The following is a 21,552-nucleotide window of genomic DNA, read 5'->3' as shown; positions in this document are numbered from 1 at the left end:
GTACAGTGCTGAATAACAGAGACATTGGCCCCCACCTTCATAGAACAGACAGTTTAGTGGGGGAGAAAACAAATAGAGACACACACATAGACACACAAAGTTATATAATTATAGCATTTACGAGTGGTACAAAGATGTTTAGTGTACTATGATCATGAACAAGAGGAGGAACCCAATCTAGTCTGAGGGATTACCAAGGCTTTCTTTAAAGAATTTATGTATGGGCTAAGACCTAAGCATACTTACAAATTAGTCTGGTGAGGAGAAAGGGAACTGGGCTCCAAATGATGAGGCCAGGTTTAGGGCTGTCACAAAAACCCAGAAGATGATAAGATTTGAATTGTTTAAGGAGAAGGGAGAATGGAAGTGAGTGACAGTTTTAATGCCCATTACCATAAGAGACAAGGCATTGGCTCCATTTGAGGTAGAGAGTTGGAATTGAGACTGCTGCATAAAAGTGAGATGTTTGAAAGGCTGCATTGGAGGAGGAGGAGGAGGAGGAGGAGGAGGAGGAGGAGGAGGAGGAAAAGGAGAAATTCAACAACTATAGAATATTTTTCTTCTCATCTTCTTTAATAAATAATTTTCACATTCCATGATAAAAGATAGATGATAGTGGTCCAAGTACCCAAAACTAGGATGTGAGAGGTTAGATGTTTTTATTGTCCAGTCTGAGGATCCAGGTTGGCTCCAAGTGCAAATCAGCACTTCATACCAGGTAATGCATTGCTGGAATAAGACTAGCCAGTGTTCTTGGAAGCCTAACACTGATTAGGTACTAAAATCTGCTTTGGAGACTGTTGGCCAGTCCAATTCCATATGTGTATATATATATATATATATATATATATATATATATATATATACACACACACACACACATATCATTAGCAGCATTAACATGATACGATCACCCATGTGTTCACAGCCTTGCTGGGTGTTTTATAAAATAAGCTAGCCACAATACCTTCTCTTATGAACATGAAACACTGAAGAACATAGTTTTTTAAAAGCATAGAACTATAGACACTTGAGACAAATAATGAAATGGCAAAAGTTCACCTTAGTATTTCATACCAACATTTGCCTATTTAAAATTTTTTTTTAATGTTTATTTATTTTTGAGAGAGAGAGAGAGAGAGACGGAGACAGAGACCGAGTGCGAATGGGCAAGGGGCAGAGAGAGAGGGAGACACAGAACTCAAAGCAGCCTCCAGGCTCTGAGCTGTCAGCACAGAGACTGACATGGGACTCAAACCCATGGACCGTGACCTGAGCGGAAGTCAGATACTCTACCAACTGAGCCACCCAGGCATTCCAACATTTTGCCTATTTTAAGAATAATAGTTTCAAGAGAATGAGAAGACAGGCCATAGATTGGGAGAAAACTTTTGCAAAGACGTATCTGATGAAGAACTTTCCCAAAATAGGTGAAGAACTCTTAACATTCAACAATAAAAAAAAAAATCTTATTTAAAAATGGGCAAAAGATCAGAAAAGACATCTCAGCAAAGAAGATCTACAGATGGCAAGTATTAGCATACAAAATGATGCTGCACATCATATGTCAATAGGGAATTGCAAATTAAAACTGCAGTGAGATCCACTATACACCTATTAAAATGGCCAAAATCCCAAACCCTGGAAACACCAAATGCTGGTGTGGATGTGGAGCAATAGGAACACTCAGACATTGCTGGTAGGAATGCAAAATGGTATATTCACTTTGGAAGACAGTTTGACAGTTTCTTACAAAACTAAACACACTCTCATCAAACAATTCAGCAAACGCGTTTCTTGGTATTTCCCAAAGTGAATTAAAAACTTATGTCCACACCAAAATCCATACACAGATGTTTATAGCAGCTTTAATCATAATTGCCAAAACTTGCAGGCAACCTATAGGTCCTTCAGTAAGAGAATGAACCATGGTACATCTAGAAAATGGAATATCATCCAACACTAAAAAATGAGTTATCAAACCATAAAAATACATGAACAAAACTTAAAAGAACATTTCTAAATGAAAGAAGCCAATCTGAAGAGGCCACATACTATATGATTCTAACTTTTTCATATTCTGGAAAAGGTAAAACCATGGCAAAAGTAAAAAGACCAGGGGTTGCCAGGGGTCAATGGAGAGAGAGGGATGAATAGGCAGAGCACAGGAGATTTTTAGGGCAGTGAAAATGCTCTGCATGATACTATGATGATGGATACCTGTCATTATATGTTTCTTAAAACCCATAGAACGCACAACACCAAAAGCGAACCCTAATACAAACTATGGACTGATATTTGGGTGGTAATGATGCATCGGTATAGGTTTATCAATTGTAATACCTAAGCTAAACTGTGTAAGCTAAAGTAAATCATGTCAAACTGTATGTATGCCCTTAGGGCTCCTTAATAAATTAATGTTTGTGTTCAGGATTTTGAAGACTAGTTCTTGGTGGACTACCATTCAGAAAAAGTCTTGCACGTGTTTTCTTTGTATAATGAAAGGTAAAGAAAAAAAACTTGTGAAATATGGAGAATTGCCTTGTGAATCAGTAAAAGCCAATTATAATTGCTAAGGGGATTCTGGGCACAGCTACATTTTGATAAGTTTGTTGGCTCATGAAGTAATTCACCATGCCCACCCCATTTGTCTAGTTGGGCCCTTATAGATATATACCCCTTGAAAAAGTTTGCAACTACCTCTGCAGATGAACCATGACCTTAAAACTCCTCATTGTTCCAAGCCCACCACACCAGTCTTAATGACTCCATCAGGGTTCTGTGGTAATGGGGGAAAGGCTATGAACCAAACAATTCTTTTTTTTGAATAACTGAAACACCTGGTGAGTAACGTGGTACAATTTGATGTCTTTTGTGAAGAAAGCTTTTGGGGACAGGGCCTTATATCCTATTATGTTTATTCTTTTCTAAATATTTTTTAAAGTTTATTTATTTATTTTGAGAGAGACAGCGTGAGTGGGGAGAGGCAGAGAAAGAGAGGGAGAGAGGGAGAGAGGGAGAGAGGGAGAGGGAGAGAGAGAGAGAGAGAGAGAGAGAGAGAGAGAGAGAGAGAGAATCCCAAGAAGGCTCTGCGTTGGCCAGGGGCCTGAACTCATGAAACATGAGATCATGACCTGAGCTGAAACCAAGAGTTGGACATTTAACAGACTGAGCCAACTAGGTGTCCCTATTATGTTTGTTCTTTACAGCTAATTGTTTAAATGATACTTAACTTTTTCTAACATTATATTTTATACTGTAACAACTTCCAATACAGCCTTTTCAATGAATCTGTAATGCTTGGTTTTTACCCAAAGAGAGCTTTTAGAGAAGGATTATAAGGAAATCTTTCTTTTTAAATGTTTATTTATTTTTGAGAGAGATAAAGAGAGAGACAGAGAGCAAGCACAAGCTGAGGAGGGCCAGAAAGACAGGGAGACACAGAATCCGAAGCAGGCTCCAGGCTCCCAGTGCCGAGTGCCAAGCTTGGAGCTCTGAGCTGTCAGCACAGACAGAGCCTGAGGACAGGCTCAAACCCCCAGACTCCTCGATCATGACCTGAGTCCGAGTCTGATATTTGACTGAGCCACCCAAGCACCCCCAAGGAAATCTCTTTTTTTCCATCAAATCACACCCAGTTGTTCTCTGTTGGCCATATCAAAGAACCGATCTCTTTAGGAGATACTTGCAAGAGGGGAAACTCATTTTTATCATAGGAAAAAATTCTGCATCTTAGATCCATAACACTTAACAGGGTTAATCAAGAATCTTTTTAAAGAGACAGGTTTTTTTGTTGTTGTTGTTTATAGTGTTACGAATCATAAATAGAATTAAAGTATTAGTTTTCAGCTGATGAGGGCATGTGCGTAAGGAAAAAAGGAATCAAGTCTTGGTATAACAGTTTTCTTTTTCTTCACCCTTTCCATTAATAGCAAGAATATTGAGAATTCATGCAAAATTCCAAACCAAGTTCCCATAGTAGCACTTAAATAGTGTCTGCACACCATTTCCAATTAGAACTAGATTGTAATGTAACACAATTTATGCCATTATAATACGGAGTTACTTTAGTGATTTCGATTCTTTTTGTGGCAATTAACGTTGCCATGGAAACAATCTTTTGCTAATAATGACTTCATCTTCACACACTTAATCAAAACCCAAAAGTGGGGGAGCCTGGGTGGCTCAGTCGTTAAGCGGCCGACTTTGGCTCAGGTCATGATTTCGCGGTCCGCGGTCCGTGAATTCGAGCCCCGCCTCGGGCTCTGTGCTGACAGTGCAGAGCCTGGAGCCTGTTTCAGATTCTGTGTCTCCCTCTCTCTCTCTGACCCTTCCCCCATTCATGCTCTGTCTCTCTCTGTCTCAAAAATAAATAAATGTTAAAAAAAAAATTAAAAACCCAAAAGTGGATTTAAAGATTTGAGGCTGCCTGTTTTATTTATTCATTTGCATTAACTTAATTAAGGACCTTTCTGGGTTCGCGTAGTCATTACGCTAGCAGTAATACTCAGTTTAGTATGACTTCAAACTATTTCTTGCATTTCTGCCTAAAAGAAATCCTGGCTGAAAGATCACTTCCAGTTTTCCCTTTTTAAGGGTGTTTGCTTTCTGTTACAAGAGAGAGCACCAGCGCTTTCTACTTTGACCTCCAAAGCACCAACCTCGCCTTTAGGCAAAAGATTCTTGGATTTGCGCGTTCCGGCGAAGTCCGGCCTTTTCGGTCCTCGCGGGCTGCCGTAGCCAAGAAAGGCAGCACTCTGTTCCCCAGAAAAGTGCCACCTGCGGCCGCAGTTTCACTTTCGGTTTCACCCGGGTGGTCCGCGGAGGCAAGCTAGTGGCGCTGCTGGAGAGGAGGTTTGGATCCCGGCCACCAGGTGAGCCAGGCGGCTGTGCGGGCGGTTCGAGGCCCCAGTGTTCGTTCGCCCCGGGCGGGTTTGGGGAGTAGCAACCCGGATCTGGGCCAGGACGGAGCGTGGATTCCGGGGCCTGCGGATGGCGGGTGCCCGCACGATGCCGCGCTCACGGTCTCCACTCCTGGAAAGGCCAGGAAGTTAGGAGATCTGTGGTCGCCGGCCCTGAGACCCCCGACCCCCGCCCCCGGCACCCCTCCGGGGGGCGTCTAGACCACGCAGGGATGAACGGTAGCTGCCTGGCCCCACCGAGTTGGCTTCCGAGACCAATCCTGGTGTAGAAGTTCCCGAGGGAACCCCGACATTAGCCCGCGGATTGGGCGAGAAAGCGGGCCCGGAATACACGGGCAGGCTTCGCTCGGTTCCCAGGGCTACACAGACCACGTCGGGATGGTTCCGCTGACACCCAGGAATTGAGAGCTGGACCAGCCCACCTTACCCAGTCCGTCTTACCCAGTCCTCAGGTTTCGGATGTCCACAGTTGTATGGTGTTAAGTCCTACCACCAGGACTTTTGTGTATAGGTGTGCGCGCGCTCGCTCATAGCAGGTATTTTTAGAGTGTCTAGAATTAGGCTGATGCAGATAAGGTTGGTAGTAGTGACTTAGTGTGCCACCCACGCCTTAGTAATACAGGATTATTGAAAAATTGAAAACACATAAGAATATGGTAAAGGAAGTAAGTTTCACTGAAACCTTTCCGCCTGCCATTTATTTGTGTATTTTACTCTTGTATGTACTACTTTCTATTCGAGCTTAGACTCCCTATTTTATCAGTTAACAGTATATACAGTCGTCCGCTTTCATTTAAAAGTTCTTTCTAAAAACTTCTAATTTTCTATCTTTTGATTGGCTGCCTATTCTGCCATTGTGTAGGGCCCATAAATGCAGCCATTGCCTGACTGTGAGGCGTTTAGGGTGTTTGAGAAGTTTTGCTTCACTTAAAAAAATTTTAATGTTTATTTATTTTTGAGAGGAAGAGACAGAGTGTGAGCCGGGGAGGGGCAGAGAGAGAGGGAGACACAGAATCCGAAGCAGGCTCCAGGCTCTGAGCTGTCAGCACAGAGCCTGACGTGGGGCTCAAACCCGCGATCATGACCTGAGCCGAAGTTGAGCACTTAACCGGCTGAGCCACCCAGGCGCCCCTTTGCTTCACTTTAGCATCCCAGGTAATACTTTGTTAAACTTAAAAAAACAAAAAAAACCTGTATTTCAGATTATTTGCTTGGACTGGATTCTGAGAAGTGAAATTATTACAATAGATGCTGTGTTCTACTAAGGTCTTTTTAGATCTTCATACCCTTTGCCAAATTGTTTTTCAGAAAAGTTTTAGTAGTTTACATCATTCATGTATGATAATGCCCGTTTTCACCAAAAGAGCGATAGCTCATAATACAGTTCTAATACATCAGCCTCTCTCTCTCTGTCTCTTTTGTGGTGGTATCTCACAATTCCAATTGCTTGAATTTTGTGCAGGAGTCTAAGAGGGTTATTTGGTGTGTGTGTGTAAATGTATTATTGGAGCAGAAGTCAGCATAGGCTGGACTGAGTGTTAGAGCAAGATGATCTCTTAAGTGATCATCTAGCATAACTTCCTTATTTTGCAGATGAGGAGCCTGGGGCCTTGAGAGGTGAAACGAGGAGTTATCCAAGGCATACAGCTAAATTAAGTAGCAGAGCTGGGATTAGTCTCCCAAGTGAGTACTCCTTATCCTGCATTGGGTGGTCTCTCACTAGACTGGCATATTTGGTATGAGAATTAAAAAAAAAGGTTTACATCACTTGGATTATTCTATCCTTTGAGAATTGTGCCAAAGAACAAAGACTTAATCATCTGAGGGAACTGCAATACTGAAAAATGGGAAATTGACCATTTTCATGACCGGGATTAGAAATCCATTATTTATAATGGCAGCCCCTTCAAGATTTACTTTTTAATTTTTTTTTTTAATGTTTATTCATCTTAGAGCAAGCGAGAGAGAGAGAGCACGCAAGTGGGGGCGGGGGGGGTGGGCAGAGAAGACAGAGAGGGACAGAGGATCCGAAGCAGGCTCTGTGCTGACAGCAGCAAGTCTGATGTGCGGCTCGAACTCACAGACTGTGGGATCATGACCTGAGCCACCCAGGTGCTCCCAAGACTTTTGACAGTTGTTTTCAGATTCTCTTTACGTCAGAATAAAGGATCTAATAAGTTGTATTTTGTACTCTATTATCTGGTTAGAATTGAGCTGTTCTCATTTATTATACCTTGAAGGTTTTTTAAAATTCTTTGTTGCTTTAAGACCAGTTGACATTTTGGGCCAAATAATCCTTTGTTGTGGAAGGCTATCTTATGGTTTGTAGAACGTGAAGCAACGCCCCTGGCCTCCATCTACTACATATCAATAGCACCACCCTTCTCCAGAATGTCTCCAGACATTTCCCAATGTCCCCACTTGCTTACAGGAATTACTTGGGGAACTTTATAAAAATGTGACAGTGCCCCTTGCTCGGGGAGTCTGATTAGCAGCAGGCTTCAGGAATCTGCATTTTAACAAGCATCTCTGTTGACTGCATGCAGTTGGTTCTTACGTACCACAGAAACATTTCAGTTTTCTTCATTCTTGTTTTATTTGATGGTCAGTAATAGAGTTATTACTGTGCTGTAGCTATTTAAGTGCACAGATGATACCATGCTAGTTCCTATAACCGTAGTTTGTGGGTCAGGGAGAAAGAGACAGGGATTTTCCTTGGCACTGACATTAAATGCCCCCCACAGGCTTGGCTAGTGAGCTTACGAACCAGGGATACTATTTTCCCTGCCTCTGAGAAGCTTAGAACCTACCGTGGGAGACTGGTCAACAGGAAGACTACAGAACGGCCTGAGAAGTGGAAAGTGGTACCCTGAGGGCTGAGATTCCTGGCTCACATGAGAGGGGTGAGGAAAGCAGCCCCCTACTGTGTGGGGAGGAGGGATTGGTATGAAGCCTTCAGAAGGGGGCCAGGTATGCCCCTGTCTCAAAAGGGAGATGTTTAGGGAGCGGCTTTCCGTGTCTGATGCCCTCTCCGTCCAGGGCTGTGTGTGTTTACTTGGGTTGTCATGTTGTGTTTCATTGTGATTTATTATTTTTTTTTTTTTTACTTTTCACGTTTTTTTCACCCGAAGCTGTCAGTGTGCTATGAGTAGGTGAAAGTTTACTGGTGAACATTGCCAAGAAACCAGGATTTGCATGGTTTGCAAATCTGCAAATCATCTGCTCAATAACGCAACTCTTGAAATCACATCAGATCTCCTTCTGAACCTTTGACCATTGTATTTCTTCACAGGCTATTTGTCACTTGAGGCGTTTTCCCTCCAGTGCTCCTACTCTCCACCCAGATCTCCACTTACATCTCCATGCACGTCTGTGGCCATGCTCCAGGCTTAGCAGGAGAATCTAGACATATTCAAAAGGGCAGCTTTGAAAGGGCTTAGGCTTTGGGACCAAAAGCCTTACTTCTGCTTACCACCTTGCAGGGTTACTTTGTGAATTGCTTGTGAATCTAACATACATAGTTGGATGAATAAAATTTGTTTTTTTTCCCCCCATTCTTTTACCAAAAAAAAAAAAAAATCTCTGCAGGGCAGTTTGCAGATGTTCTTATACTGGACCTCTCATCTCAGTAGCTTCTGGCAGAAAATATACAGCCTTTGACTTAATAGCCATTTCTGAAAATAGGTCATTTAAAACAAGCCTGAGTAGGAGGCAGGGGAGGGAGAGAGCCATAGAGGTGATTATGGCTTTAATTTTGAAGGGAGAAGTTTTATCAAGGTGACCCCTGCAGAAAGGAGGCCTTTTTCTTCTTATGTGTTTATGGTTCAAGAGGCTTTTCTCTCGCTTCAGAAATGGTCAGGACTGTTCCTTCTGCCGTAACCAATTTAAAAGATGAACACTTAAAATTACGTGAGCCAAGTGATGGGAAAAATTGTGATGTTGAGACCAATTTACTCACACAAAATGGATTTATGGGCCAGTCATTAAGTAACAGGGAGTACCCAGGAAGCCTAATGAAGATGAATGTAAAAGACGTGGCCTCCTAAAGTGATGGATAAAATGTGTTTGAAGCAACCACCCTCTTTTCAAATAACTTTTAAAATGTTTTTTTGTTTTTGTTTTTTTTTTCCCAAGAGATTCTGCAGAACGAAGATGTCCTGGAGAATAAATGCAAAGCTTGGTATTAGTCTTTCCTTTCATGTGGCTCACAGTCTTTTGAGGGAGAAAGGACTTATATATATAAAAAAGTAGAGAATATAAAAGAGAGTAGTGACAGATGATACCAAATCCCAACCAAATGGGAAACTCATCCTGCCAGCACTAAGTGAGCTGGTCACCTCCGCTCTGCTGTGGAAGGTAGCAGGTGGAGCTCATGTGAGTCTCTCCTTAGAACCCCCTCGTGTTCCCCTCCACTGACACAGTATTCCCCATACTTGCCAGTTCAGAAGGGTCTGCTGGGCATGTGCAAACCGGTTCCAGGGTTCTTTCCCGCACCCGCCGCATCAGAATCCCGAAGTGAGCCAATTGATTGATGTTTAGGAAACTGACTTCGCGGCTGGAGCCCAAGCTCTTTTAGCCTGACTTGCCCTGCCTGCCACAAATGTGGCCCTTCTCCCTTCTGCAGCTACATTTTGTCTTCCTTGCCTGTGTAGCATTTTCTCCTCAAACCCAAACACACAGTCTGCTGCCTTTGCCAAGATTTCTGTCCTTTCAGCCAGTGGACTCCTTTTCCTTCCCACTCAGTTCAGATGTCTCCCCCAGGAATCCTTTGACCCACCAAGCCTGCGCTAAGCGAGCTTCTCTGTGTGCTGCTCCCTGCACAATTCTGTCCAAATACATTACAACTTTTTAAAAAAGTTCTCCATTGGCCTGTCCTTGTGCCAGCTCTGGAGCGCCAAGTCTGAGGGCCCAAGGCTATGTGTGTCTCATTAGTCTCACACCCCCAGCCTCTGCGCCTGACACTTGGGCGCTCACTTAGGCGCTGTACAAAAGTTAGAAGTGTTGAATGCCTTCAGGAAGAGATTGATGTTAATTGGAGTAAAAATGTGGCTTAATGGCAGAGGTGTGATCTTTGATGAGCTTAGAAGGATATTATCTATGCTCTTTAAAAAGGTGAAGAAAGAAGATGAGTAACATTTTAAAAATAATTAATACCAGCCGTTGTCGAGGTTTGTGGTCTTTTTTTTTCTGTCATTAACTTAACTTTGGACAAGGTAGTTAATAATATTCCTGTCAACTAGATTTTCACGTGACAATGCATCGTAGTGTTTTGTTTTTTTTTTTAACACAAGATAAACAGCTAGTTTCATCTCAAGTCTTGTACCTAGAAAGTGCCATGGTGGGATTTCCCATCTAATAGGAAATGAGCCTGACTCATGAGTTGAGTCTCTATCAGGCCTTTGGGGTTAATAGTCTCTCTGGCCTGTTCAACCACAAAACAGCACGTGTTCAGGACATAAATGAGGCAGTTTATAGACCAATGGGAAGATTAGTTTGTTTTTACTAAACCCATCAAGAGTACTGAATCTGTTACAAGGTTTACTTTGTAATATTTTTTCTTGTGTTCAAAACAACATAAAATTGTTGTGTGGTCTGAGTCTTGAATGAATAGTGATTGTACTGAATAGCGGTTGTAATTCCACTTTATCTATTGAGACTGTAGCTACAAAAATAAACTGGCAATCCAGTGGAAAAGTTAAATTAAAATTTCCTGAGTAAAATAATTAGCTGATCACATTTTTAAAGTCTTTCAAGTCTTGGGGAGATGGAGTAGGGAATGGTCCAAGTAACAGCTCCAAATTCAAGAATACTTTGTGAAATTTGCATTTTCTTTTGTTTAACTTAGGATGTTGACTTTTCATGGTTACAGAAAATTATTTTACTGAAATTATACTCCCTTTGTTTACTCACACTCTTTGAACAAGAGTTTAAATTCTTCTAGATTCTAAGTTTTTTAAGGTCAGAACCTGTGTGAATGAGATGTTTGTGAATTTCTTTGAAAATATGTGCAGACAGACACGTGTTTGTTGAAGAAATGAAAAGCCGACAACCTAGCATTCTACCTTACCCAAACTGCTGAGCCAGCACAGATTCACTTTGAGAAGATCTGCAAACAATGTTCCTAACCCTGAATTCAGGCCATTGAGTGAACAGATTTGGAGTGAAATAAGCTGGGCTGTTTCTGGAAGAATGTGTTATGAAAATGTTGATTGAAAACAATTTGAGTTTTTGAGCAGAATTCTTCAAATATTGTATCCATACTGATTTTTTAAGTGTCAATACTATATGGCTACTAAAGAATAGCTTCATTTGACTGAAACAGAAAAATTAATTTTCAAATTCCTTTTGCTGTCAGTTTTTGCTTAAGTAACCACAGTTTTGTTACATTGGTTTACCAGAATATTTTGAGCCAGACAACTGTTATATAACAAGATGAGTTTTGAAAGGAGTCTTTGGCAACTGTGTATGTTTGATCTGGGTATATAATACTCTGTATTTCAGAGTCCTATTCTTGAATAAGACTTTTTCTTACTAAAAGGCAACGTATGGAATGGGAGAAGATACTTGCAAGAGACATATCTGATAAAGGGTTTAGTATCCAAAATATACATAAAAAAAACTTCTAAAACTCAACACCCAAAAAACAAGTAATCCAATTAAAAAATGGGCAGAAGACATGAACAGGCATTTCTCCCAAGAAGACATACAGCTGGCCAACAGACACATGAAAAGGTGCTCATCACTGATCATCAAGGAAATGCAAATCAAAACCACAATGAGATAATCATGTCACACCTATCAGAATGACTAAAATCCACAGTGCAAGAAACAACAGGTGTTGGCAAGGATGTGGAGAAAGAGGAACCCTATTGCGCTTTTGATGGGAATGCAAACTGGTACAGCCACTCTGGAGAACAGTATGGAGGTTCCTCGAAAGTTAAAAATTGAACTACCCTATGAAAGTATTTACCAAAGAATATGAAAACATTAATTCAAAGGGATACATGCACCCCAGATTTTATTTATAGCAGCATTATTTACAATAGCCAAATTTGGAAGCAGCCCAAGTGTCTATCAGCTGATGAATGGATAAAGAAGTGGTGTATATATACAGTGGAATATCATTCAGCTATAAAAAGAATGAAATCTTGCCATTTGTAATGACAAATGGATGGAGCTAGGGAGTATTAGTGATGCAAAAGTGAAATAAGCCAGTTGGAGAAAGACAAATACCAAAATAAGCCAGTTGGAGAAAGACAAATACCATATGATTTCACTCATATGTAGAATTTAAGAAACAAAACAAAGGGAAAAGAAGAGAGAGACAAACCAAGAAACAGACTCTTAACTGTAGAGAACAAATGGACGGTTACCAGAGGGGAGGTGGGTGGGGGGATGGGTGAAATAAATGATGGGGATTAAGGAGTACTCTTGTGATGAGCACCAGGTGATTAAAATAAAAATTAAAAAAAAGATAATTACATAGAGTATATGTCTTTATTATAATAGAGGAAATCAAAATCTCTGGCTGCATTAGCAACTTTCAGGAGGCTATATAAGGTTATGATTAAGAGCATGGGCTGGTCATCCACTTACTAGCCATGTGCCAGAGCAGGACCTCTGTGTCTTTTTCTTCATCTGTAAAATGAAGATTAAAAACAATACCTGCCCCATAAGATAGTGAGGTTTAAATGGATTAATACATAAAAGCGCTTAGGTAAGTGCTGACATACAGTACACTCAAATACTAGCCCTCAATTATGATTATAATTATTTTGAGAAACGCTGTTTTGGCATCAGTCGTTTGTAAATATGTCTACATCATATAACAGACTTTAAAATATGACTGATTTGAGCTTGAATGTTGGTTCCATCACATTTGGGGGACAAATTATCTCAACTTTTTGAGCTGTTATTTTCATTAGCAAAATGGAGGTATTAAGACATTCTTCCCAGGGTTCCTACAAAGATCAAATGCGATAGTGTTTATAAGGATCTTAGCAGAGTGCTCAGCATAGAGAAAGCATTCAGCAAATGATGGAGGTGGCCGTGGCTGTAATGCATATACTGACTGTGTGTGAGACAGTAGTGACAAGCGATTAAGAATAGGGGCTCTATTCACACAGGGGGCTGTGGTGAAGCTGTGTCATAGGGTCGCTGTGGGTTACCTGAGTGAGATAATGCATTCGTTTAGTATTTCGCTGTACGTACTGGAAACCTGTCAGCTGCCCTGTTGTGATAGCAGTAGTGAATGATGTTGAGTCTTCATCTGTGGTCCTTTGATACTTGACTTCCTACAGATACGTTAAAGGTTTCCAGGCTTTTTGTTGTTGTTGTTGAATAATTAACTTTTGCCTTCACTTTTATTACCCCCTTTCAGATTCTTGATCAGGATTGTTAAAATGAGTCTACGGAAACAAACCCCGAGTGACTTCTTAAAGCAAATCATTGGACGACCAGTTGTGGTAAAATTGAATTCTGGAGTGGATTATCGAGGTAGTGTTTTCATGCTTCATCCTCATTGGTGCAACTAAATAAGTAAATATGACTTAACTGGTTTTTATTAATGTCTTAAACATATCCAGGAGACCAAAAAAGTATGGGTTCTCCGTAGTTTTTATGCCTATTTCTTTTCTACCCCTGAGATAGTTCCTTTTGGAGACAGTGCAGGTAGCAGAGTGTGTGCTTCTGACTTCCGCTGTGATTTGTGCGACTGCTGTCTCCTGTCTGTGCTTTGAGACTGCGTGTGCCTAAGCTCCCTGGTAAGAGCCAGGGTTCTCAGTCACCTGGGGCATAAATAACCAGGTACAGAAGAACACCTTAGCCCAGCAGCATTCATTTTTGCCAAAGTATTCACGAATGACAAGCAGCTGTTTAGACAGTATCATTTTACAACATGAACTTCCCACTCTTACAATATGCGTGGACTCCAGATACACCTTTCTTTTCTTTTAGAGAATGCTCTTTTTAAGAGGCTGTGACACTACTGAAATGAACTTTGTGGGGGGGAAATGGTATCACACATGCCATTTTTTAAAATTTTTTAATGTTTATTTATTTTTGAGACAGAGAGAGACAGAGCATGAACAGGGGAGGGTCAGAGAGAGAGGGAGACACAGAATCTGAAGCAGGCTCCAGGCTCTGAGCTATCTGCACAGAGCCCTACGCGGGGCTCGAACTCACGGACCGTGAGATCATGACCTGAGCCGAAGTCGGACGCTTAACCAACTGAGCCACCCAGGCGCCCCTCACATGCTATTTTTAAAAGTTACTAAATTCCTAATCTTCCAAAATTTAAGTATGTTTAATTACCTGGAATATTTCACGGGTGCAGATAATGAATTCATTAGCAGAGTAAAGCCTTTTGTCTCTTTTCTGAATGATGATAGTAATCTTGAATTTTTTCCTCTTTCCACACATGCAAATTTAATATTACTGAGAACTTACTGTGTGTCCATTGTATGCTAATCATTTCAATTTCCAATTTATCTTCACGTAAATCCTTTGAGATACCCGTTTATCCCCACCTAGTAAGGGAGGAGCTAGGACTCCCAACTCAAGCTTAACTTAAAAGCCTTGTTAAGAAATCACTCTACTGTTTTTGTACGGCTTTAGTTTCTTGATATCAACAACATACCTCCAGTTTAGTTTGATTTTTGTAGTAGAACTAATGGATTTATACTGAATACTGAGATAGGAAGTCTCTATGTACCGCTTTACACCCATAAACTTTTGATGAGCCCAAAGGAGATACCAGACTTCTAGAGATTTGAACATATTCGCCAGTCATTTAGGGTAGGGACGTTATGTTCAATATCTTCTCAGAATCCACTTCATTGGGGAGATTAGCCAGCCTAGCCCGACTTTTTTTTTCTCTATCCTCATTAGGGAAATTTTTTGAATTTGTAAAGGTAATATTGTGTTTTTTCTTTTTTCTTTTTTTTTTTTTAAGCAAGTTCAAAGCAAATAATGAAGAAAAGTGTATAGAAGAAAGCAGTCGCTCCAAATTTTCCATTGAGATAATCAGGCTTACCAATTGGGACCTGTGTCCATATAAGCATAATTTTATATAAATGGAATCATCTGTACATATGCCCTTATTTTCTTTTTTTACACTAAAAAAATGCATTCAGTTCTCTGACACTACAGAATGTTTAATGCTGCGTAGGAGTACCTTGTGTGGATGTACCACCACTTTGTTTTTGTTTTTAACTAGTTTCCTGTTAATGGACATGTAGGTATTTACCGAGTTTTTGCTATTTTAAGTAAACAACTCTGCTTCTTTGACATGTATTTTGAACACTTGTCCAAGTATTTCTTTAGAAGAAATCCTCTGGGCTAGGATTTCTGTGTTAATGAGCTTGCCAAGTGGCCCTCTAGTCGGGGCAGATGGGTTTATTCTTCTCTGTGTTCTCACCAACCCTTGTATTAGCCTTGTTTTCAACTTTTCCATTCTAATTGGCAACAAGTAATAGTTTCATTTTGTTTCTGTTTCTTTGTTTACTAGTGAAGCTGAACCGCCTTTCACGTGGCTAGTAACCATAATGATTGAATTAAAAAACCCAGCTCTCTGTAACAATTTCTCTTGAAGTTTAAAGAAAACTTTGTTTCTTCTGTTATTCATAGTAGTTTATCCCTTAGAGAAGGGAGGGGGTTACAATTACAACCTCCTGGAATCTTTTTCGTAAAACAACCTTTGCCAGGAGAAGGGATATTTTTATTAGTGAATATTTCATTTTGGAATGCCTTTAGTTAAGTTTAAAATAGATTTGCATATCATGTTTCAGAAGTTTCCTGCCCGTTTAGGATTATGGTTTTGATGTAGAATGATACAGCAGGAAATAAACTACAAAGTTACATCCTAAACTTTCTTTTGCTAGGAAATAATTGTTAGTAATTGTCCATAATCTATTCTGGTTCTCTGAAAGTGTTCAGCTTCTAGCAGAATTCCATTAGGTTAACGTCTTGTGTTCTCATGACACACACAATTGGGAAAAGAAACTTTTTGTTTAGAGGAAAATGGGGGCAGAGGCAGAGTGAGGAGCATATTAACGAAGTGGAGGCCAAATGAAGCCATCGACTTGACTAATTGAATCAAGTTTGTACTGTTTGTTTTCACTTAATTTTTTTTTCTAGAAAATACCACTTTAAGTTAAAGATCCGGACTTAGAGGCTTATATATTTTCACCTTTTGGAAAAAACAAAAAACAAAACAAACAAACAACTTGCCCTGATATATATATATATATATATATATATATATATATATATATATATATATATATATATATCAGGGCAAGTTTTGCACAATTTATGCCATTTTAACACAATTAAAAAGATTCACTCAAACAGTTTTTCCTTAAAAGCTCCTCAGAACGTCTTGGGCCACTTTTCTATATTAGTCTGGATTTGAAAATATTCTAACTGTGACAAAACAGAAAGGGATGTGTTATAATGCAATATGTTGCCCTCTCTTCTCAAGCTGCTCTTCACTGTGAGTCACAGCTTTAAGATGTGCCTTCAGGAGCACCTGCTGTCTCCTCTTCTATTATTTTAACAGATTGTGGAGACTTCCTCTTAACCCTGGAGTACATTCATCTGCTGCAGTAGATGTTGCGAAAGAATGCAATAAATCTGCCAGACCCATATTTCACTTAGTGGCTGAAGTAAGAAATGCCACTGGAAGCAAGGAGTCTTGGCCAGTGGTCATTTGTTCCTGCATAATTGCCCACTCCTGATTTTAGCTTTCAAAGGATGGTGTCTTATTTGGAACATGCTTGTTCTGTTATTTTTGGGAAGGCTTTAGAACTTGCTGTTGTTATCACACATATCACAAAGCAAGTGATAGTTTGATGTTTTCCCTCTTAGCAGTGAGTATATGACTGCTTTCACACTGTATGCTTCTTCTTAGCCTTCCTTCACAGTGGCACAGAATGAACCGATCTGAGTTTCATTTACAGTGTGAATTTTTATATTAAGCATGTAAGAGCTAACAAATAAAGAGATTGTCAGCTCTAAGGTATACCCTGTAATTTTCAACTCTGACTTGCTTTAAGTATCTTCTCTTTGACTAAATCTGCCTCCAGGGGTCCTGGCTTGCCTGGATGGCTACATGAATATAGCCTTGGAGCAGACGGAAGAATATGTAAATGGACAGCTGAAGAATAAGTACGGGGATGCATTTATCCGTGGAAACAATGGTAATATTCTCTCATTGTACAGTTGTGTAACATCCAAAATAAGCCTTTTTGTTTATAATCAGGATCCCCAGCAGATTTTCTACATAATTCAAAAGTTTAGTTTTAGTTTTGCCTTGTTAATTTTTAACTTCTTATATCTCGGATCTTCATTGTGACCATTTTTAAAAAAAATTTTTTTTTTCGACGTTTTTATTTATTTTTGGGACAGAGAGAGACAGAGCATGAACGGGGGAGGGGCAGAGAGAGAGGGAGACACAGAATCGGAAACAGGCTCCAGGCTCCGAGCCATCAGCCCAGAGCCTGACGCGGGGCTCGAACCCACGGACCGCGAGATCGTGACCTGGCTGAAGTCGGACGCTTAACCGACTGCGCCACCCAGGCGCCCCGTGACTGTTTTTTTTTAAGATGCCTCCTGGAGTTTTAGAATAGGCATTCTCACCTTCCCTCTCTCTACTGATGAAGAACCGAGGGGCATTAGTATACTGACCCAGAACCCGGTACTTTTGAATACAGTTGATTATATTCCCCCAACACTGCCTCTCACAGTGGCAGTTGGAGCCAAAACGATGGCCCCTGTTTCCCCGTCTTTGGTTTGCATCATTTGGCAGTCAGCTTGTCCTGTGTGTTCTTTTCTGTCTTAAACATTCAAATGCCTGTCGTGGAGGTTTGCATCCTTTAGTTTGGCAAAAAAAAAAAAAAAAAAAAAAAAAAAAAATGACAAAATAGGAAATAGGGTTCTAAAGTTACTCTGCTAGTATATTGCGATGATTATTACAGTTACTTTTAAGTACCTTGTTTTAAGCAGTTATCATTAGAGTCGTATTTGAGTTTCTCAGGGGGAAAGGAGAGACATCAAAACTGTGGTAACTGCCCTTTGACCCATCCCCACTCTTTGGTCCCATCCCTCAAATGGAGTTCAGGTTTTTTATGGACGTGCATTCTTTGGTTCTGGGTAATTTCTTCATCCGCCTTTCCAGCTGTATCTCTGCTCTGAACTAAGTATCCTGACTTATTGTAGGTGTTCTGTCTCCTGTTCTTACAGTACCACATTTTCTCACGTCCTCTCTTTTTTTTACATCTTTTGCTGGCTTTTTAGTCTTCCCAACATGGAAAATTTCCTCTCTATTTTTTTTATATTATTCTTATTTTACTCCCTCCATTTACTAGAAATGTTATGCTCTCTGCCCATCTCCAGACAGCTGATAGCAGTAGCCACCTGTGAGTGGTGACAGGCTAGATCCTGTCACATGCACACCACATCTAGTGCTTGTCCAGTTTCCCGGGTGTGTTTTTGCTGTCATTCTGATGCTTCCCTTCATGTAACTTTTTCCACGATGTAATCAGCAGTAGTTCTCTTTAGCCCCCCCAGATTTACATCTTTGTCTCTTAAAGAGGATCCCGACTTACTTGTTTAATATGTGCTATGTTCTTTGGTCAAAATGCCTTTTAATGTCACTTTGAAGAGCCGTGTCGGAGTCTCAGTAGGCAGCGGGGTAGGGGGTGGGAAGAACGCCTCCGGCGAAAGCCTGACCAGAGTCCCCTAGTTCTCACATTTCATCTTGTTCTCATGGACCACCACATACCCTGAAGGGTCCAGTTTGGGTGTTCACAAGAGGACTAGGTGAGCAAAACTTTGGGTAACACCAAAGGTTGATATTTTAAAAGGGAACTCAGAATAAAACTTTTAGTATTTTAAAAACAAGAACAGAAGCAAAACAAAACAAAAAAACCCCACAAAAACTCCTCAGCCCTTGTTTATCGCGTTGTAATTAAAGAATAGTAAACAGCAAGTTTAGAGTTTTTATTGGAGAGATGGATGGAAATGTTTTTTATTGTTAATCTGAAGTCTCCCCTGGTGGGTTTACTGATTTGCTTTCCTACAAGCATAATAAATCTGTAATTATAAAACATTCTTAGATTCCAGGGATTTTCACATCCCTTCTGTTTTGTCCTCCTGGTCTCAGTTTGCAGTCACATGTACAGCCAGCACTAGAACACAGGCCTGTAAGACATCAGACGCGCGTCTAGATTCATGAAATTAATTTTTCAGTCGTCCTAGACTTTTTCGTGTCGTATGAAAATTCCCTTTAAATTTGCAGAGATGTTAGGCCAACATCTATTTGCTTTTAGAATTTGCTGTTGTGAGACTTAAGCACAGGTTTTTTTCAACATATTTATTTTTTCTTTTCAGTATTGTATATAAGTACACAGAAGAGAAGGATGTGAAGACGCCAGGAGTACAATACTTTTCATACTGGGGTATATTTTTTTATGAGATTTTTGGGGGGTTCCTTTGTGACTTCCACTTGTCCCATTTCATAATAATTGGTGATTTTTTCACTGACCTGCGAGGAAGAGAAATGTACAGAATTGTGATAATGTAATTGCGACGCGTTCCTTCCTATTTAAGTTTCAGTCATTTCCTTTTACCTCTGTGTCAGTGTGCAGAAAGCAAAAGAATAAAAAAAGAAAGAAAAGCTATTTCCCTGTACGTGATTTTAACCCAAGGCTGCAGCAGTGTCATATGCTCGGATTGCTTTACTTACTTGTCTGATGAAAGGATGCATGCGGTGGTAATTAAAACATTTTAGAGACGTCCTTCTTTAGCCCATCGCCTTCGATTTGCCACACAAAATGCGTGAGTGGAAATGTTCGACAGAGGCCTCCGGTTTCAGTCGGAGGCTGAGAAGGGTTTGTGAAGTCAGAAGTTCAGCCTCTGATTCTGTCACCTGGATAGAAAGTAGAGCTGGGGATCCACAACAGCAGTGGGAATCTGAATGGAGTTGCGGGGGAGACCCAAACTCCACTTAGCAAAAAGCACCCCAGTTAAGCCAGGTCTGTCTGCAGTCACCTTGCACCTCCTGTGCAGTTAGACTTGTTAGGTTTTCTCGCCTTCTTTCAGGAGCATTGGCATCAGTGTCCTTCTCTAATTTTTATGAAACACAGCAGGGGAGGAGCCAGTCACGTACATATGTCTGTCTGGCAGTGGTTTCCATTAAAGCAAAGCCTGGAGTTTGTAAACTTACTCAGGTTCCAGTTGCTTCACCGTGATTGGGGGAGAATTTCTCCTCACCCCCGCTGGGGAGGGGCTCCTGGGAAGCCTTTCTCTCAGATCCAAGCTGTGTGGGAGTGTGATGTTGTCCAGGAGCAGAGCACCAAGCATTCACGTTGCTTGGCACAAGGCGGCCCCCTCTGCATTATGTGACTCCCGCTGAGAGGGTTTTCACAGTTTATTAATGAGATTTCCACAACCCCGCTTTATTCTCTGAGCAGTTTATGCGGTCTCTAGGAACAACACATGTATCTGGGCACTGAGGTTGAATGAATACCAGACAATCGTGTGGACGTTGTATTGGCCTTCCTCCTCTCTCCCTCCCCAAGCTGAACAGCATTCCTGTTCCAGGAGCCAGTCGTGTGATTTCAAACAATTGCCTGGTTGAAGGATGTTGTGGGGGGCAGGAGAGGGAAGGAGGGAGGAAAGGGGTGGTGCCAGTTCCGGGGAAGTATATGTGGCATTTTGTCTTGCTTTATTTTAAAGATCAGAGTAATTGGAAACAATTATTTTTTAATAACTGAGGAAAGGTGAACAGGAACATTTCACAGGGTTTTACTGTGTGCACACCAAAAAGAAAACACTTTATGCTATGCTTCAATAATTTATCACTTCTTGACAGGGGCTTGAAAGGGTTCAGTCAGTAAGTACAAATCACCAGGACAACTTTTTTTTTTTTTCCCCCAAGTGGTGTATCAATCATAAACAACCCCCAGATCTCGGTGGTTTGAAACAACAAATGATGCTCACTCATGCTCCACGTCCACAGGGGCCAGCTGGTGGGATTCCCGCTCATCGTGGTCACCTGGGGGCTCTGACTCTTGTTTCTACCATCTCGGTGGGACTGAGGTTCGGTGCTACAGGGGAGGGGCATAAGCAATCATACCGGCTCTTAAATGCTTTCACCGGTGGTGACACCCCCCCCCCCCCACCCCGCGCCGTCACTTTCCCTCCATCTTGTTAGCCAAAGCAAGTAACATGGTCGTGGTTTACTCTAAGTTTCCTGGAAAGTGTAATTTTTGTTTTACAGATCCAGGAGAGAAAACCGGAAATGTTGGTGAGCAATGGCAGTATTTACCACAGTGTGTGTGTTAGGATTCTCCAGAGAGTCAGAACTAATAGGTTGTGTATGTAGATGTGTGTGTGTAGAGATATATACACATACGCAGAGAAAGAGAGTTATTTTAAAGAGTTGGCTCATGTGGTTGTGGGGACTGACAAACCCAAAATTCACAGGGTTGGCTTTTAGGCTGGGGACCTGGAGAAGGGCTGCACCAGAGACAGTCTGCTGGCAGATTCCCCTCCTGGGGGAGGTCAGTCCTTTTCTGTTAAGGTCTTCAGCCAGTTGGGTGACACCCACCCACATTATGGAAGGTAA

At 41.0% G+C, this 21,552-nt stretch overlaps 1 protein-coding gene across 3 annotated transcripts; it reads left to right on the top strand.

The window, feature by feature from the left end:
- Positions 1–4,718: 4,718 nt before the first annotated feature.
- LSM6 (LSM6 homolog, U6 small nuclear RNA and mRNA degradation associated) lies at positions 4,719–19,603 on the top strand. Of its 3 annotated transcripts, XM_045055798.1 has the most exons (6): positions 4,723–4,874; positions 6,516–6,605; positions 7,667–7,825; positions 13,303–13,418; positions 17,009–17,122; positions 19,314–19,603. In XM_045055798.1, exons 4-6 carry the CDS (start codon positions 13,325–13,327, stop codon positions 19,346–19,348), a joined length of 243 nt encoding a protein of 80 aa, XP_044911733.1. In that variant the 5' UTR covers positions 4,723–4,874; positions 6,516–6,605; positions 7,667–7,825; positions 13,303–13,324; the 3' UTR covers positions 19,349–19,603. The 3 variants fall into 3 exon arrangements, with proteins under 3 accessions (XP_003985017.1, XP_044911733.1, XP_006930901.1); XM_006930839.3 differs by lacking the exon at positions 7,667–7,825 and having other exon boundaries at positions 4,724–4,874; XM_003984968.4 differs by lacking the exons at positions 6,516–6,605; positions 7,667–7,825 and having other exon boundaries at positions 4,719–4,874.
- The last annotated feature ends 1,949 nt before the right edge of the window (positions 19,604–21,552 follow it).

Source organism: Felis catus, chromosome B1 (genome assembly GCF_018350175.1).
Source record: "Felis catus isolate Fca126 chromosome B1, F.catus_Fca126_mat1.0, whole genome shotgun sequence".
Taxonomy (NCBI): domain Eukaryota; kingdom Metazoa; phylum Chordata; class Mammalia; order Carnivora; family Felidae; genus Felis; species Felis catus.
The sequence above is the reverse complement of the archived record's forward strand: the minus strand, read 5'-3'. Positions and strand labels throughout refer to the sequence as shown.

Bases quoted from the DNA above. Each gene is read 5' to 3' on its own strand.
- LSM6 (XM_003984968.4), top strand. From the start codon at position 13,325: ATGAGTCTACGGAAACAAACCCCGAGTGACTTCTTAAAGCAAATCATT. The intron at 13,419-17,008 runs GTAGTGTTTTCA...ATCTGCCTCCAG, and splicing joins TTCTGGAGTGGATTATCGAG to GGGTCCTGGCTTGCCTGGAT. The intron at 17,123-19,313 runs GTAATATTCTCT...TTTTCTTTTCAG, and splicing joins ATTTATCCGTGGAAACAATG to TATTGTATATAAGTACACAG.